The sequence below is a fragment of the Cervus canadensis genome, chromosome 3 (genome assembly GCF_019320065.1).
Source record: "Cervus canadensis isolate Bull #8, Minnesota chromosome 3, ASM1932006v1, whole genome shotgun sequence".
NCBI classification, from domain to species: domain Eukaryota; kingdom Metazoa; phylum Chordata; class Mammalia; order Artiodactyla; family Cervidae; genus Cervus; species Cervus canadensis.
The window spans coordinates 99,806,102-99,825,888 of NC_057388.1; the positions used below are offsets into that span (position 1 = coordinate 99,806,102).

A 19,787-nucleotide genomic window follows, 5' to 3' on the forward strand; every position below is an offset into this window, starting at 1 on the left:
GTCCATGGGTTCCCTTCGGATGAGCGGCATCGGGGAAGAAAAGAAAGCAAGTCAAGTCTTGGTTGAGTGCAGAATCAAGACTACTTTATTTTCTTACATCAGTGCTTATATACCCTAAAACCAATAATCCTTTAAAGAGGTTTAAGGAGGGGGGAATGATAAGATTGTACCAGGTGCATAATCACGAGTTACATCATAAAGAACTTTCCAGAACAGTCAATACCTACACATAACTTTTAAACAATTCAATGGCAGCAGCTAGTCAACTGTGAAAAGCCATCTACAAACCTTATCTTGGGAAGCTCAGCCCCAAAATAAGCTCAGACTTAGCTCTGGTATGTAATCCTAAGGGTCAGAGGTCTCACGAATTCCATCCTGATCACACCCTAAGGAATCTTCTCAATCTCTGTAATGGACTCTATCTAGTTTTGCTTATGGGATAGATAGGCCTGTTTATTGGGACCCATGTGCCCCCAGGGACTGTGTTGCTGCCATGCAAAGGTTTCAAGGAGGGATTTTAGGTAAGAGTCAGACTAGTTTTTAGGGAACATAGAAGAACGCCAAGCATCAGAAGATGAAAGGACGGAAGCCTGGGAGTGGATGGTGGGGCACTCCCGAGAAACCCCCGGAGGTCCGGACGCCTTTGTGTGCCAGTTCCTTGATCCTAGACCCTGTCACGGGCGGGGTTTCTCTCGCAGGCTCCTGACAGCTACCCACTCCAGTATTTTTGGCTTCCCTTGTGGCTCAGCTGGTAAAGAATCCACCTGCAATGCAGGAGACCTCGGTTCGATCCCTGGGTTGAGAAGATCTCTTGGAGAAGGGAAAGGCTCCCCACTCCAGTATTCTGGCCTGGAGAATTCCATGGACTGTATATTCTGTGGGGTCACAAAGAGTCGGATATGACAGAGTGACTTTCACTTAACTTCATTTCATATACCTTCTTATGTGAGGTTCAAGTCCTTCAGCCATTTTTTTTTAATTGTCATTTGTCTTTATTATTGAGTTCTATGAGTTACATATTTTACCATCTTTAATCAAATATATGGTTTGTTCTCCCTGTCTGTGACTTGCCCTTTCAATTCCATGATGGTGTCTGGCAAAGAGTAACTTTAATTTTGATTAAACATCAATTTATTCATGCTTTTCTTATATGATTTGTGCTTCTTGTGTCCTAGCCTAAAAAGTGTTCTGGTACCAATTCCAACATATGTGTATGTGAGTGTTTTTCCACACCAACAAGCAATTCTGGGACACCAGCTGGGTGTACTACAATTAAATTCAATTCTGACACTGCCTATTGGAGATCATGTCAGATCTCAAGGTTAAGGGGTCAGTTTCACAAGACTTCCTCCTCCTGCCTTCCCCTCCCTCTTCTGATGCCAGCTGCAAGTCCAGGTTGTCATCTATGCTTCTGAATGACCAACTATAAATCAGAGGGTCCCATGACCCCCTCCTCAGGTTGGATTAATTTGCTAGAGTGGGTAACAGACCTCAGAGAAACATTTTGCATAATAGTTTATGGGTTTATTATACAAGGGTACAACTCAGAAATAGCCAGAGAGAAGCAATGCTTAGGGCAAGTATGAGGGAAGCCTTGTAGCGCTCCCCTGCCCATTCCAGGCGTGTCACTCTCCCCACATTTCCACGTGTGTACCAACCCCTAAGCTCTCTGGACCTTATTCTTTGGGTTTTTTGTGGTTGTTTATTTTTTTGAAAGCTTCGTCACACTGGCATGGTGTTTAAATCCTTAGCCATTGGCTACTGATGCAATCTCCAGCCCCTCTCCCTTCCAGAGGTCTCAGAGTAAGACTGCTAGTTGGCTATTCTGGCAACTAGTGGGAGACCTGGGTTCGATCCCTGGGTTGGGATGATCCTCTGGAGAAGGGCATGGCAACCCACTCTAGTGTTCTTGCCTGGAGAATCCCCGTGGACAGAGGAGCCAGGCAGGGTACAGTTCATGGGGTCGCTAAGAGTCAGACAGGACTGAGTGACTAAGCAACACACTGCTCACAGCCACCATCCTGAGATGCTTTCCAAAAGTCACCTCATTAACATAACAAAAGACACCTTGATTGCTCTCTTCACTTGAAATTCCGGGAGTTCTAGGCTTCTATAGCAGCTTCTCTGTCTGTGGACTTTCTAGACAAGAATACTGGAGTGGGTTGCCATTTCTCACTCCAAGGGATCTTCTTGCGTCTTCTGCTGTGGCAGGAGGATACTTGACCACTTGCTCTGCCAGGGAAGCCCCTGATAAAGACCAAATATATATTATTTATCATAAATCACATCACATGGCCTAACTGAAGGTTACCAGTTTTAGTCTTAGCTTTTATATATTAGGAACTCCACCTCATTAGTATTATATTTTGTATGTATGTAATAGTCCAGGTTCATTTCCCCCCATGTTTGTCCAGCTGATCAAGCACCACTTTCTTGAAAGTATAATCTTTTTTCCTTGTTTCATTTTCTTGACATTTCTGTTAGCTATCAATAGGTTATATGTGGCTGAGAGTTTATTTTGGGTTAGTTTTTCTATTGATCTAAATGTTTAATCCTTATGCCACTAACATATTGTCTTGACTAAAGTAGTTTCAGATTTGTTTATTGTAGTTCCTTTGGATTTCATAAAAATTTTTTAATCAACTTGTCAATACCTAACAAAAAGTTTATTAGAACTTTAACAGAAATGCATTGATACTAAAGATAAATTTAGGGTTATCTATCTCCCTCTCTATCTCATCTTCAATTAAGTAAGTGAAAGTATCCTTTAATTACTTCAGCAACATTTTATAATTTTCAGTACATGAGTCTTGCACATATTTTGTTAAGTTTCCTAAGTATTTCTAAGTTTTTGATGATGTTGCAAGTGGCATTTTAAATTACTCTTCTTCATGTATGGATAATACTTTAGAAGCCTATATTCCTTTAATACAGTATATAAGAGAGATGCTTTTCAAATTATTTTTTTGTGTGTGTGCTCATTTATAGGTGGAACTGGCAAAAATTGTAGGGATATAAAAGAATTAGATTACTTTTGTTTTCAAAGTTCCATTTGGTCTCTGGATTTGTTTTTTTAAGTTAACTCTATGGAGAGTCATATGATATATTGGAATTCAATAGGTCTGGCTTAAAATACTATTTCAGTCATTTATTAATTATATATCTTTTGGGAAGCTTTATAGCTTTATATCTCTCTGCCTGTATTTCCTCAGTTTTCAAAATCTGCAAGATATTACTTATCATGTAGATTTTATGTAGATTCAGTTGATTTAATATATAGATAGAATTCCTGAAACATAGTTACTGAATAAAATGTATCATTAATATGCAAGATAAATAATAAATTTCCATTACAAGCTTTTAATATATTTTACATTTAAATCAGAGTGGCTAGCATAACAACAAAAAGCCCAAAAATCAGAGAAAAGAGATTAACCAGCTACTCAAGCCAACTTTTAAGGGAGTGGGACTTGAACCTTACAAGAAAATAATGTGCCACAATGTCAGTTTTTAAATTTAAGAACTGTGTGTATTAATGGGCTAAGATGTTCCCATCTATTAGGAAGTACATATTTTTCCTTAAGTGAAGTATATGTGAAAGATGAAACTTCAGTCAAGAATTTGTTTGGTGAGCAGAAAATTATAGCAATAGGAGTTAACAGCCAGTAACACCTTGTCTTGATTATAATTGCTTTGAAGTAACTTTTTTTAAAAGATTTTTTTTATATGGACCACTTTTAAAGTCTTTATTTAATTTGTTACAATATTGCTTCTGTTTTATGTTTTGGGTTTTTGGCCCTGAGGCATATGGGATCTTAGCTCTCCCACCAGAGACTGAACTCACAAACCCTGCATTGGAAGGCAAAGTCTCAACCCCTGGACCTCCAGGGGAATCCCTAAAGTAACTTTTGAAATTAGGGAGCAAGAATTCTCTTCTTTTTTAAGAAAGTACCTTTATTTGTACAGGTTTTCTCAACCTTGATAACACTGACATTTGAGGCTAGATAATTCTTTGTTATTGGTGGTGGTTGAACCATTAATTATATGATATTTATACACCCCCGCCCTTTACCCACTAGATGCTAAAACACTCTCTCCAGCTCCAAAATGTAACAACCAATGTGTCTCTAGATAACTGCTACATGTTTCACTAGCAGAATTGCTGCTTCTTGAGAACCAATATTTTAAGGGCATCTAGAATCCTTTCTGGCTTCCCTGATGGCTCAGTGGTAAATAATCCTCCTGCCAATGCAGGAGACGCAGGTTTGATTCCTGGATAGGGAAGGACATGGCAACCCACTCCAGAATTCTTGCCTGGAAAATCTCGTGGACAGAAGAGCCTGGCAGGCTACCATCCATGAGGTTGCAAAAGAGTCGGACACAACTTAGCAACTAAACAACACCAACAAGAATCCTTTTATACAGCTTGAGCTGATTAGGACTAGATGACTAATATCATGTTGGGTTTATAGCACCAAAGTTAGTGTGTAAAATCAGCTCGCTATGAGCAATATATTTGAAAAATAGGAAGGAAAAACCAATTTTCTATAAAACTTTGTTGTTGTTTAGTCACTAAGTCATGTCCGACTCTTTTTGTGACCCTATGGACTGTAGCCTGCCAGGCTCCTCTGTCTGTGGGATTTCCCAGGCAAGAAAACTGGAGTGGGTTGCCATGTCCTTCTCCAATAAAACTTTTAAGTTCCTACAACAAATATATTCTAGACTTAAAGTTAAAAAGTAATAGTTCCAGCAAGTTTTAAACTTTTTACACTGTTTAAGGTCTATGCAGAAGCACTTTTCCCTTTTTCACCAACCCTAGAAATTAAAATTTAAAATATGAAGATACAAGTATAGATTTAATTTTTCTCTTAACTGTTTGTAATTATTTTTTAAAATTTACTTAGATTTAAGGAGATTCAATAGTTAGCTCAAGGTTAATCTTAAATAGCTTATAGGAACAGAATCTCATTCTTTAAAAATTTTAAATTAAAACTGCTAAAATAGGCTATGGTGCTTTCTTATGTTACACTTTCTAGCCAAAGCTCAGTTTAAAAATATGGGTTTACAAGTGTTCATTTCCACAAGAGTGGAGTTAATTTAAAAAACAAAGACTATTATTGGGTTCAGGGAGAGACTATGTTGACATATTGATTAGAGATGAAATGTTGACTAGGGCCAAGAATAAAACACGAAATGAAACTGACTTTTATGAAACAGGCATTTAGCCACACAAGAAGAATGAGTAAAGCAGATATCAACTAAGGAGTATTTCAAAGAGGAGATGTGTGGGCAAAGAGGCTAAAAATCTTGAACATCATGGTGAGATATTGAAATTTAATATACTATATCACTGGTGATTTTGAAAGGACCAGATTCAGTGGGGAAAAACAAAATAAACATAGGAGCTGAAGAGTGGTGGATATAGGATTGAATTATGAGTTGAACACACAGATGTAACAAGCAGAGGCCAGAGGCCTTAGGATCTGGAACGCTGTGGAAGGATGAGCTAAGAGTAGGGAGAGAGGAACTAGGAAGGTAGAGATGATGATGACTTTGATGATGATTGTGAACAACAAATTTTGAGCACTTATCTACACAAGTGGCATGTTGTAGACCTCATTGCCTTGAGCCGGGTATTATTAGCATCTCCAGTCTACTGATGATGAAATGTTAAGTAATTTTCCAGAGCTTTCACAATAATACAAAAGTGGAAATCTGAATCTATGTCAATTTCACTTGGGAGCACGAATTCCTAACCACTCTCCCCAACTCTAAGCCTTTATCGTCACAGCCATGTGAATTCTCACGGCTGTGCACTCGCTGTGTGTTAGTTGCTCAGTCGTGTCCCACTCTCTGCGATTGCATGGACTGTAGCCTGCCAAGCTGCTCTGTCCACAGAATTCTCCAGGCAAGAATTCTGGGGAGTGGATAGCCATTCCCTTCCCCAGGGGATCTTCCTTACCCAGGGATCAAAGCCAGGTCTCCTGTACTGCAGGCAGATTCTTTCCTGTTGCAATCAGTAGCCTCCATGCTTTTTCACCTATGGTGTCTACTAGTTCAATCCAGGTTCTCTTGTATTTGCAATCTCCTGATGCTCACCTCAAAAATACCCTCTTCCATAGGTACATCCCCATACTAATCTGGGGTGAAATATTCCCTCAGCCACTATCTTTAGCACTGCTCCACAGAGGTCATGATTTGTCTTGATCAGTACTTGTGATCCCAATGAAATATTTTCTGATTGCATGAAAGATTATCTGCTATTGTTGAAACAATTAGTAGTTGCTCATTCTTTTTTCTTGCTTGCAGATACCTTTGAAAATGGAAACTATTTCTTGGTAAACTTTACAGCAGCTCAGGTAAGACTCTTTTTTTTTTTTTTTTTTTAAATTTTATTTATTTATTTATTTTTTATTTTTATTTTTTGGTCATACATTGATATGAATCAGCCATAGATTTACACGTATTCCCCATCCCGATCCCCCCTCCCACCTCCCTCTCCACCCGATTCCTCTGGGTCTTCCCAGTGCACCAGGCCCGAGCACTTGTCTCATGCATCCCACCTGGGCTGGTGATCTGTTTCACCATAAATAGTATACATGCTGTTCTTTTTGAAATATCCCACCCTCACATTCTCCCACAGAGTTCAAAAGTCTGTTCTGTATGTCTGTGTCTCTTTTTCTGTTTTGCATATAGGGTTATCGTTACCATCTTTCTAAATTCCATATATATGTGTTAGTATGCTGTAATGTTCTTTATCTTTCTGGCTTACTTCACTCTGTATAAGGGGCTCCAGTTTCATCCATCTCATTAGGACTGATTCAAATGAATTCTTTTTGACGGCTGAGTAATATTCCATGGTGTATATGTACCACAGCTTCCTTACCCATTCATCTGCTGATGGGCATCTAGGTTGCTTCCATGTCCTGGCTATTATAAACAGTGCTGCGATGAACATTTGGGTGCACGTGTCTCTTTCAGATCTGGTTTCCTCAGTGTGTATGCCCAGAAGTGGGATTGCTGGGTCATATGGCAGTTCTATTTCCAGTTTTTTAAGAAATTCCCACACTGTTTCCCATAGTGGCTGTACTAGTTTGCATTCCCACCAACAGTGTAAGAGGGTTCCCTTTTCTCCACACCCTCTCCAGCATTTATTGCTTGTGGACTTTTGGATAGCAGCCATCCTGACTGGCGAGTAATGGTACCTCATTGTGGTTTTGATTTGCATTTCTCTAATAATGAGTGATGTTGAGCATCGTTTCATGTGTTTGTTAGCCATCTGTATGTCTTCTTTGGAGAAATGTCTGTTTAGTTCTTTGGCCCATGTTTTGATTGGGTAGGTAAGACTCTTTTATTGAATTTTATAAATCCTTTCCCAATTAGCTACAGATTAAATGTAATCAATGAACTGTAAAAATATCATATCCCACATCTTCCTGCCTTTACATTTATAAATCAGATCTACTGACATTAAAATAAGGAAGAAACAGTTCTTATTTTGACAATTGCCCAGTATACCATCACTGTATAAAAAAAAAATTGTAATTCATATAATGCTGGGGAAAAAATGAGTCCTTGAATATATGACATGTTTTTAGGAGATGAGACATTTTCTGGCTGATAAAAATTTGAAGGATAAATGCTAGATTGGCTATCTGTTGCACAAAAATGGTGCATAAAAAACAACCTCATACTCACAGCAGCCCAAGGAGGGACTTTGGCAAATGGTGTGTACATCCCTGACCTGTCTGAAGATGTATCTCCTGCCTTGGAGGATATGCAAAATCAAGTGAAAGCCATGTCTAATGAACTGTTGTTATAGTAATCTTGATCCTACTGCTTTGTGGGCCCTGCTTCCTACAATGCCTTGTGAATTTTGTAACCCAGAGGTTGATAGCATTCTCTCATGTGGGTGGCAGGAGGGCTAAGGTACAATATATCTCAATAAATGATGCTCGTTAGGGAAACTAAGAGCATCAGGAGGGGGGAATGAAGAAGGAATTCATAGGGCCTGGACTCCATCTCAGGCCTGTCTGTGCTGATCATGCGCGGCCACCTCTGGGCAGTGGATTCTGAACTCTGTGCTTAGAGCCTGTGGGAATGACAACGGAAGGATAAGACCCCCCTCTGGGCAGGGGAATCTTAAAGAAGAGAAAACAGACACTAATCACCCCTGCCTCCAGACACTATCTATCAGAATGTAAGCACAGGCTTATCGGTTATTAACTATTTGGAATGTAACTGCGGGCTTATTGATTATTGACTGTTTGAACACATAACACGTGAATGATGGGATTATTGTGGTTGTAAAAAAAAAAAAAAAACAACCTCATAACTTCAGCAGCATGTAGTAATTAATGCTTATTTAGCTTATAACTTTGCAGTGCTTAGATGATCTAAGCTGGGCTTGGCTGATCTTGGCCGGCTCACTTTATCTGCAATCAGTCATGGGAATGTCAGTTTGCTCTGGTGATCATATATCTGGAGGGGGCGGTCACATGTTGGAGGTCTGCTGCTCTTGGATGATCTAAGATGGCCTTATGGGCAGGTCTGGGCATGCCATTTCCATGATTATGAAAGAGGGCAAAAATAGAGGTGGAAAAGCCTGAGTGAGGGCTTTCTGAAATCTCCATTTGTATTAAGTTGGCAATAGGCAAAGTCATATGGCTAACCCTGACAGAGGTGGGATAGAATGCCCCATCCAGAGAGGGAGGTCATTGCACAATTGCATGGAAAAGGGTATAGATAGGGAGGGACAATACATCATACATAATGTATGTATGGAGGTCATAATACAATCAATCTACTAGGCAGGTTAAATGATTCCATGGATAATCCATACAGTTTTAATTAGAGTAGGCGGATCATTCTCTATCAAACCTATAATCTGCTTCTGTCTAATTTTTAATTGTGGATTTAACTAAGGAATAGTATAACATAAATCTACTGTGTTTTTTCTATGTAACAATGCTTCAAGTGTTTGAAGGTATCTGTCACATATTCCTTCTGTCTTCTTGGAATTATATATCTCCAGGCTAACTTCATACGTCCTCTGTTTTGTGCCTACACTGGTTTCCAGATTAGCTTATTCTGTTTGGACTCCAATTAATCTAGATTCTCTTAAAGCATGGTCCCAGGATTGAGAGATTATTTTAGAGATGCACTATGGTATGCAGTGATAGTCACTAGCCTCATGTGGCAATCAAGCATTTAAAATATGACTAGCTTAATTTTAAACATTCAAAAAGATCATAAAATATCACATTAATATTTTATGTTAAATGTATGTTAAAATAATAATACTTTGGATGTGTGTTAGTTGCTCAGTCATGTCTGAATCTTTGTGACCCCATGGACTGTAGCTTGCCAGGCTCCCCAGTCCACGGGATTTCCCAGGCAAGAATATTGGAATGGGTAACCATTCTCTCCTGCAGGGAATCTTCCTGACCCAGGGATCATACCTGGGTCTCCCTCATTACAGGCATATTCTTTACCATCTGAGCCACCAGGGAAGCCCGATATTTTGGATATATTGGGTTAAAGAAAACATCATCAAAGCAATTTTTCCTTTTTCTCTTGTTAAATTACATATGTGGTTTGCATTATAGTCTATAAGACAGTGTGGATTTTCTATTGGAAAAAAAAAAAACAACAAAACTCCAAAACTCAAAACCTCAGTGGCATGCAACAATAAATACTTATTTAGTTCATTACCTAACTCTTAGCTCCTTTTAGCTAAACAGTTTTCTTACTGTTATTGCATCACACTATGTACTTCTTTTAAACACATGTATCAAATTATCTTCATAGACATTATTATTGGGTCATGGTGTAGCCATCCTGCATTTGCCTTTCTGAAAAAAAATGCAAGACTTTGTATACTAATTAAGCATGTAACTTCTTTGTTCTTAGTTTAAGAAAAGAATTGAAGAGTATATAATTTTCCCCTGAAAATATTGTTTTTTAATGAAGCTGCTCATCTAAAACTCCTGGATTTTAGTTCTCTTCCTACTGCTAAATAGTTATTCAAGCTAGGGATGATAGTTCTCCTGTTCTGTTCCTTGGTTATAATACATTTGGTTTCTCATAAATATTAATATCTTCTAATGCTAAAATTCCATTCTTCTGTTATTCCAAGGTAGTGATAAGTGAATTCTTACTTCTATGTGATGTTTGATGGAGTTTTTCCTAAGGATCAGTGCTTTGAAATGAAAGAGAGCTTCCCCTGGGAATAATTTTTATCAGTGGTGTTTTGGCTGGTATGAGGTTATGGGGGTTGGTGGCTGATTTGTAGCATTTGCTAATTTCTGTGTGCAAAATCTCCCATCATGTTAGTCAATTTCAAGCTATCAACTGGTTTGCAAAATCCCAGACAATTTAAAAATAGGCTCTCCCAAATCAAGAGAGTTAGCTCCAAAACATCCATTTACTTCATGTTATATTCCTTTTTCTTAACTTTCTCTTGATTCTCATTGCTCAATCAGTCACAAAAGGCTGGTTAATTCTCCATAATGCCAACTGAGCATCATTTTCTTCCTACTGTTGCTAACAGAGTCTAGGAGTTTATAGGTTCACTCTACTACAGCTGTCTCCTTAAATGATTGCATCAAATCATCATCTTATCTATGTACTTAACCAGTAATTTCTCTGCTTAGTTCCAGCTACAGGAGCCTGTGAACTCAGCACCTTTGTTCTCTGCCTATGTCAGATGTGTCTGTGCCTCCCTCCACCCCATTCCCTTTCCTATTCATTTTGTCTTCATCAGCTCTATCCATCCTCCCAGGACTTCTCACATTCCACGTCTTTCCTAAGTCCTTTCTTGACAACCCTATTCCCATGGTGATTCTTTATTTTTTTTCATCTAACACCCATAACAAATATTCATGATGATTTTCATTTAGGCCTTAATCTTCTAACATCTTATGACTTCACTCACATTATTGTAACCCTTGTGTTGATACTTAAAATAGTTCATAATTTAGATCTGTTGCAAACTATCCTTAGTCTATGCTAAAGCCTTTGACTGTGTGGATCACGAAAAACTATGGGAAAATTCTTTAAGACTTGGGAATACCAGACCACCTGACCTGCTTGTTGAGAAATTTGTTTTCAGGTCAAGAAGCAACAGTTAGAACCGGGCATGGAACAACAGACTGGCTCCAAATTGGGAAAGGAGTATGTCAGGGCTGTATATTGTCACCCTGCTTAATTTAACTTATGTGGAGTACATCATGCTAAATGCTGGGCTGGATGAAGCTCAAACTGGAATCAAGATTGCTGGGAGAAATATCAATAACCTCAGATATGCAGATGACACCACCCTTAGGGTAGAAAGCAAAGAAGAACTAAAGAGCCTCTTGATGAAAAAGGAGAGGGAAACAGGTGGCTTAAAACACAACATTCAAAAAACTAAGATCATGGCATCCCGTCCCATTACTTCATGGCAAATAGATGGGGAACAGTGACAGACTTTATATTTTTGGGCTCCAAAATCACTGCAGATGATGACTGCAGCCAAGAAATTGAAAGATGCTTGCTCCTTGGAAGAAAAGCTATAACAAACCTAGACAATGTACTAAAAAGCAGAGACATCACTTTGCCAACAAAGGTCCATCTAGTCAAAGCAATGGTTTTTCCAGTAGTCATGTATGGATGTGAGAATTGGACTATAAAGAAAGCTGAGCACCAAAGAATTGATGCTTTTGAACTGTGGTGTTGGAAAAGACTCTTGAGAGTCCCTTGGACAACAAGGAGATCCAACCAGTCCATCCTAAAGGAAATCAGTACTGAATATTCATTGGAAGTACTTATGCTGAAGTTGAAGCTCCAATGCTTTGGCCACCTGATGCCAAGAGCCAACTCACTGGAAAAGACCCTGATGCTGGGAAAGATTGAGGGCAGGAGGAGAAGGAGATGACAGGGGATGAGATGGTTGGATGGCATCACCGACTTAAAGGACATGAGTTTTAACAAGCTCTGGGAGTTGGTGATGGACAGGCAAGCCTGACATGCTGCAGTCTATGGGGTCGCAAAGAGCCGGACACGAGTGAGTGAGTGAACTGAATGACTGATCCTTAGCCTAGGGACAAGTTGCCACAATCATTTATTCACACTGTGCTAAGTCATACAGTGCTATGCACATAAGTTCATCATGATTTCAACCATATAAATGCCTTTAAGCTATATGACCTTGACCTTCCCATTTTCTCTCCCAGAGCCTCAGTTTTCTCATCTGTGAAACAGATATAAGAATTCTTTCTTTTCAAAATCATTGTAAGAATTAGTAATAATGTAGGTGAACAAACTTTCATAATGTTGACACACAAACCTGTTTTGAGCACCTCAAATTTATTGTCTTAAGTTCTCAGGAAGTATGTCTTCATGAAGTATTTAAGAATAAAACCAGCATTTTTGTTAACATTGTAATTTGGAATTTAGTCTGTTAACAGATGTATTATGTATCTTTTCCTCTCTATATATTCTTTGCAGAGTGTACTGCAAATCCAAACAATACATAATAATTATTTGAGTGACTCAAATTCACTGAAAGTTGGATATATTAGAATCTGGGGCATAAGCTCTACTGATATAACACAAGTGACTGTCTCCTATGACAATCAACAATTCATGGTGATGAATTTCAAGAGTGATCCTTACAATCAGGTATGTCTTAAAGGAATGTTATCATATCATACATTAATTTTATTTTTTCTGTAAAGTTATTAGCACTATTGTTATATTTACTTATACTTGAAAGGTTATATATATTTGCAAATGTTGACTCATACTGTACAGTGCACATTAGTGATCCTCTCAGGATAGTCCCTCGTGGCTCAGATGGTAAAGCGTCTGCCTACAATGCGGGATACCTGGGTTCGATCCCTGGGTGGGGAAGATCCTCTGGAGAAGGAAATGGCTACCCACTCCAGTACTCTTGCCTGGAAAATCCCATGGGAGAAGGCTGGTAGGCTACAGTCCATGGGGTTGCAAAGAGTCAGACACGACTGAGCGATCTTACTTACTCAGGATAGTCCAGGGATCAACGATCAATGACCTGATGGAATTCTCTCCATGTGTTTCCCAAAGATATTGTGCTGTATGTTAGATTGGTCTTAATAAGTTGCATTGCACAGTTATTACACTGTAATGTGAGGTTGAACTTAAATGTGATATTTAACAAATTCTAAAATACCAACTTCATCTCTTCTTTTCTGGCAGACACTAAATATTCAATTGACTGACCAGAATATCAGCCTGGAAAAGTTAACTGAGGTTACTTGGATTCAAGGTGGTCCTATAGTTTCTACTACAACTATGACAAGTACCTTCCCAATGAGTTCTTTACATCCTTCTACAACTCCTACTACTACTGCTGCTTCTGTTACCACTAGTTCTTCTGCTCCAAGTAGCACTAGTGCTACTCTTCCTACGACAACCACTTCTTTTCCAACAAGTGCTACTGAAGTTTCAACTGGTCCTACTGTTCCTAATACCAGTACATCTCTCCCTACAAATACTGCTGCTGATAGCACTAATGTTACTTTTACTGTCACAACCATGCTTTACCCAACAAGTACTACTGAAGTTTTAACAGGTATTACTGTCCCTAATACCACTATATCTTCCCCTGTAAATACTACTACTGATAGCACTGATATTACTCTTCCGATCACGGACACGCCATACACAACAAGTGCTACTCATGTTTCAACTAGTACTACTTTCCCTAATGCCACTATATCTTCCCCTATAAATACTACTACAGAAAGTACTGATATTACTCTTCCTATCACGAGCACGCCATACACAACAAGTGCTATTCAAGTTTCAAATAGTACTTCTGTCCCCAATACCACTATATATTTCCCTGTTAATACTACTACTGATAGCACTATTGTTACTCTTCCTCTCACAACCATGCCTTACCCAACAAGTGCTACTGAATTTTCAACTAGTGCTTCTGTCCCTAATACCACTATATCTTCCCCTATAAATACTACTACTGATAGCACTATTGTTACTCTTCCTGTCACAACCATGCCTTACCCAACAAGTGCTACTGAATTTTCAACTAGTGCTTCTGTCCCTAATACCACTATATCTTCCCCTATAAATACTACTACTGATAGCACTATTGTTACTCTTCCTGTCACAACCATGCCTTACCCAACAAGTGCTACTGAATTTTCAACTAGTGCTTCTGTCCCTAATACCACTATATCTTCCCCTATAAATACTACTACTGATAGCACTATTGTTACTCTTCCTGTCACAACCATGCCTTACCCAACAAATGCTACTGAATTTTCAACTAGTACTTCTGTCCCTAATACCACTATATCTTCCCCTATAAATACTACTACTGATAGCACTGATATTACTCTTCCTATCACGGACATGCCTTACACAACAAGTGCTACTCAAGTTTCAGCTAGTACTACTGCCTCTAATAATACCACTATATCTTCCCCTACAAATACTACTATTGATAGCACTAATGCTACTCTTCCTATCACGGACATGCCATATACAACAAATGCTACTGAAGTTTCAACTGGTACTTCTATCCCTAATACTACTATATATTTCCCTATTAATACTACTACTGATAGCACTATTGTTACTCTTCCAGTCACAACCATGCCTTACCCAACAAGTGCTACTGAGGTTACAGCTAGTACTACTTTCCCTAATGCCACTATATCTTCCCCTGTAACTACTACTACTGATAGCACTGATATTACTCTTCCTATCACAGACACGCCATACACAACAAGTGCTACTCAAGTTTCAACTAGTACTACTTTCCCTAACGCCACTATATCTTCCCCTATAAATACTTACTATGGATAGCACTGATATTACTCTTCCTATCACAGACACGCCATACACAACAAGTGCTACTGCTACTCAAGTTTCAGCTAGTACTACTGCCTCTAATAATACCACTGTATCTTCCCCTACAAATACTACTATGGATAGCACTGATATTACTCTTCCTATCACGGACATGCCATACACAACAAGTGCTACTGAAGTTACAACTAGTACTACTTTCCCTAACGCCACTATATCTTCCCCTATAAATACTACTATGGATAGCACTGATATTACTCTTCCTATCACGGACATGCCATACACAACAAGTGCTACTGAAGTTACAACTAGTACTACTTTCCCTAATGCCACTATATCTTCCCCTATGAATGCTACCACTGACAGTACTGATGTTCCTCTTCCAGTCACAACCATGCCTTACCCAACGAGTGCTACTGAAGTTACAACTAGTACTACTGTCCCTAATACCACTATTTCTTCCCCAATAGGTACTAGTACTGATAGCACTAATGTTCCTCTTCCGGTCACAACCATGTCTTTCCCAACAAATAGTACTGAAGTTTCAACTACTGGCTCTAATACTACTACATCTTCCCCTACAAACACTACTGTTGTCTAGCACTAATGGTATTCTTCCTGTCACAGTCATGCCTTTCCCAGCAAGTGCTATTGAAGTTACTAATGCTAGTGTTCCTAATCCTACTGTGCCTTTCCCTACAAACACTACTACTGCTACTCTTCCTATCACGGCTACTTCTTTCCCAACAAGTACTACTGATACTAGTACTGGTACTACTGTTCTTATTACCGCTACTCATTCTTCAACAAATACCGTTGCTACTAGCACTAATACTACTCACGCATTACCACTGTTTTCCTACAGATACTGCTGCTGCTACTACTAGCAATAGTTTTCTATTGACTAGTTTCTCTGAAAGTATTTATGATAAGAACACTACTTTTGCTACAGTAACCTCTCCTCCTACAGTAACCACTTCTCCAACTGCTAGCCTTGGTAATGATGCTCTGATTACAAATCATCCTTCCCCCACAACGTCTGGGAACAATAGTACTAGTAATGCTTTTTCTGCAATGACTACTTACCCTTCATAAACTCATGCCATTTGCACTAATACTCCTTCTCCTGTGACTACTTTTTTTCTGCATGTATGGGGGCTGCCAGCAGTGGTAATATTGCTCCTTGTGAGTACTCTTTCTTCTCCAAGCACTGATGCTATTAGTACTTATTTATGAGATAATACTAGATTGTTGCTGTTTCCTCTAATGACTGAATTAACTTACAAAGTGCTAACTCTTCCACAGACCAGAAATCACCCAGACAGAGATGAGTATGTAAAGATAAGACATAGGGGAGACAATGTCTACCCTGGGATCAGAGTTCATAGTTTTGTTTGCTTTGTCTTTTACTCATCAGCGTTTCCCTTCTTGTTTTACTATCTAGACTCTCCTTCAGTATGTTAAGACTTTCAGCATGTTCTTGGACTTTCATACCCACAATCACCATTTTTTCCTGATCTATTATTTTTTAAAATCACCCCTGTGAATAGGCTCATGGTCATAACCAAATATTGCCATTTAGGTGCTATTGAAGGCTTAACCCTAGGACAGTATTTTGAAAACATAGTTTGGGGAACCAGGGGAGACCTCAGAACTCTTTCTGGGGTCTACAAGTCCATCCTCTTTTCATATACATACTCTGTTGTTTTTGCCATTTTCACTCATCCTCTCATTGATATACAGTGGCACTTTCCAGAGACTGTGCTCTGTGGTGTCACAAAAGATGAATATGGAAACTGATACAAGAATCCAGCTGTCTTCTATTAAATCAGACATTAAACAAATTTACAAATTATACAACAATGTCATTTTTCTCACTAACTGTTTTTGCTTTGGAAAATATAGTGGTCTTTCATTAAAAATATATTATTTATGTCAACATGTATTTGATATATTGTTATTTTTAATGAACGAAGAAATAAATATTTTGCAAAACATTTTACGAATGACTCCATTTTACCTACGGCAGCAAATGTTCGGAGATATAATTCACCCAAACAAAGCACGGGGTCCTCACCAAATTTGAAAGTAAAGAGATCCTGAGACCAAAAAGTTTGAGAATCACTTCCCTAGGACAATAATGTCCTAGTTTCACAGTCAGGTCCAGGTCAAATACAGTGTGAAAACAAAACAAAGCAAAACTCATCATTCTAAACTGTATCAACGGACTTGCTCCCAGGCTCCCTCACGTGTGTTTATTGAGGGAGCTCCAAGGCACTTCTCTTGTTGGCTCATAACACCTGGTCCTGGACAAAGAGTTCTGTGTCTCATGGCACATGGGACCCTGTGGCCAGGCTGCCACACTGGGGCAGATTCATTGGCCAAAGGCTTCACTTTTTTTTTTTAAAGCCCTTGGGACTTGAAACACTGAAGAGAAATTTGTTCAACCAACCATAGTTCTCTAGTCACTGAACTACAATCCCTTTGTGTATATAAATGGATTGTAATTACAAGTATGGAATTTTGAAAAGGTAAGTGCTCCTGAAAAAAGAACAATAGCCAAAAACAACAAATACAGAGCTATATTTAGAACAGATAACCAACAAGTACTACTGTATAGTACAGAGAACTCTGCTCAATATTCTTTAATAACCTGAATGGGAAAAGAATTTTAAAAAGAATAGATACATGCATATGTATAATTGAATCACTTTGTAGTATAACAGAAATTAACATACTATTGTTAATCAACTAGACTCCAATATAAAATACATATTTTTAATAAAATAAAAATCATGATTACATAAGCAACAACAAAAACAGAAAAGAAAAAAAAAGACAATCTGGCCTTACTTCAGACATTTGAAGAAACTTGAGAATTGAAACTCCAGTCCATGCACAAGATGTGGTCCTGGAAGCAGGTTTGGAAAACTGGGAGAGGCAGGGGGTGAAAGAAAGCATTAGCTTGCTGCTTCTGAGTCTTAAGCCTTGCAGACACCTATGATTACATCTAAAACACATGGTCGCCTTCATTGGACCAGTTCTAGGAGCACCACCTGTACAGATTGGTGCAGGGACAACTGCTTTAGGTGGACACCCTTGTCTTTTACTTGCCTCAGTTTCCTCATCTGCAAGTCAACATTGGAAATGCATTTTCATTCTGTAAAAGACTATACAAAGTTTTATTATTATGATTATATAATCCCTTGAGTGTTCTTATGTCTATTTAAACTTTTTCTCACAGTAGTCAAAATCTCTTGCTTGGAAAGGCTGACATTTTTCTAAATTGAATTTTTTTCTAGGTAACTATGTGTCTTTAAAATTTTTTTTTTGCTCCATTTTCATACTCTTTGTTTAGATCCCATGCTTATTTCTTTTTTAAAAATTAACATTTTTGTTTTGAAATAAGCTTGGAGAAAAGTTGCAAAAATAGCTAAAGACCTTCACTATCCTCTTCACCCAGTTTTCCCAAATATCATCCACAAATTATAAATTATGTACCATATTTACTCTCTATCACACACACACATACTTACACACACACACACACGTGTATAATTTGAGAGTTATAGATACAATGTCTCAACATCACAAAATGCTTTAGTATGAATTTCCTAAAACACAAGGACATATTCTCACATAATCACAATATAATCAGTCAAGTCAGAAAGTTGATATTCATACAGTGCCACCATATAATGCAGAGACATTAGTCAAATTTTACCAATCGTCCCAGTAACGTTCTTTATAAAGAACACTAAACACGGACTTCCCTGGCAGTCCAGTGGGTGTCCACTGCCCTGGACATGGGTTCAATCCTTGGTTGGGAAACTAAGATCCTGCATGTCTTGTGGCACAGCCAAAAACATTTTGAAAAAGAAAAAAGAAACCTAAACAACAGTAATGACAAGGAGCACGTGTTGCATTTGCTTAATAGAATTTTTGTTTGTTTTTCAGTCTTCTCTACCGTGGAGCTATTTCTCAGCCCCTCTTTTTCTTTGATTTTGATGATTACAAGTCAGATCTTTGTAGAATATTCCTCATTAGGTGTTTGTCTAATACTTTCTCATGATTATATTGAGGTTGTATATTTCTTGGGCAGATATAACATAGAATTGATGTTATGTCCTTCCTGGTACTCCTGTTAGGAGGTAAGTGTTGTTTGTCCATGATTGGTGATGCCAATTGACTGACCTGGTTGAAGTGGTGCCTCTCAGTTCTCTCCATGGGAAAGTTACAATTTTTTCTCATCATAATGAATAGCTATATTATGTGGAGATACTTTGAGGCTATGTAGCTATCTGGTTCCTCTTCTATTAGTTTTTGTCATCTATTGATGATTCTTATCTGATTCAATTATTACTATGAATTTATTAAATGGTGATTTTCTAACTTCACATTTTTTGTGTGTATTTGCTACTTGGCATTATAAGGGCTCGTCTTTCTTTGCTATTTTTTAAAATTAATTAATTAATTTTAATTGGAGGCTAATTCTTCACAATATTGTAGTGGTTTTTGCCATACATTGACATGAATCAGCCATGGGTGTACATGTGTTCCCCATCCTGAACACCCCTCCCACTGCCCTCCCCATCCCATCCCTCAGGGTCATCCCAGTGCACCGGCCCTGAGAACCCTGTCTCGTGCATCGAATCTGGACTGGCGATCAGTTTCACATATGATAATATACATGTTTCAGTGCTATTTGTTTTTTGAGTGATGTTTGGTAAGTAGCCACTTCCCTGAGTCCCCCACACGCACCCCTTCTCTGAGATCCCCACACGTTCCTCACAATCTAGCAACTAAAAGTCTAGCTCTTGGAATTCAGGGAGCTTCCAGGGCTCCTCGTTGCTGGTGTTCACTCGGACTGGTCAGTCCTTGTGCTGTCCCTCCAACATGTGAAGCCAGAGTGCCCATTCAGGAAGCTGACT

General features: G+C 38.6%; 1 protein-coding gene across 2 annotated transcripts in view; it reads left to right on the forward strand.

Annotated features, from left to right (window-relative positions):
- MGAM (maltase-glucoamylase) overlaps positions 1-16,858 on the forward strand; it is a 199,588-nt gene extending 182,730 nt beyond the window's left edge. For both annotated transcript variants that reach the window (XM_043463910.1, XM_043463906.1), the window contains 3 exons: positions 6,310-6,359; positions 12,490-12,663; positions 13,219-16,858. In XM_043463910.1, the coding sequence (XP_043319845.1) occupies positions 6,310-6,359; positions 12,490-12,663; positions 13,219-14,853 (1,859 nt within the window). In that variant the 3' untranslated portion in view covers positions 14,854-16,858. The remainder of the gene's footprint in view (positions 1-6,309; positions 6,360-12,489; positions 12,664-13,218) is intronic.
- Positions 16,859-19,787: the final 2,929 nt, after the last annotated feature.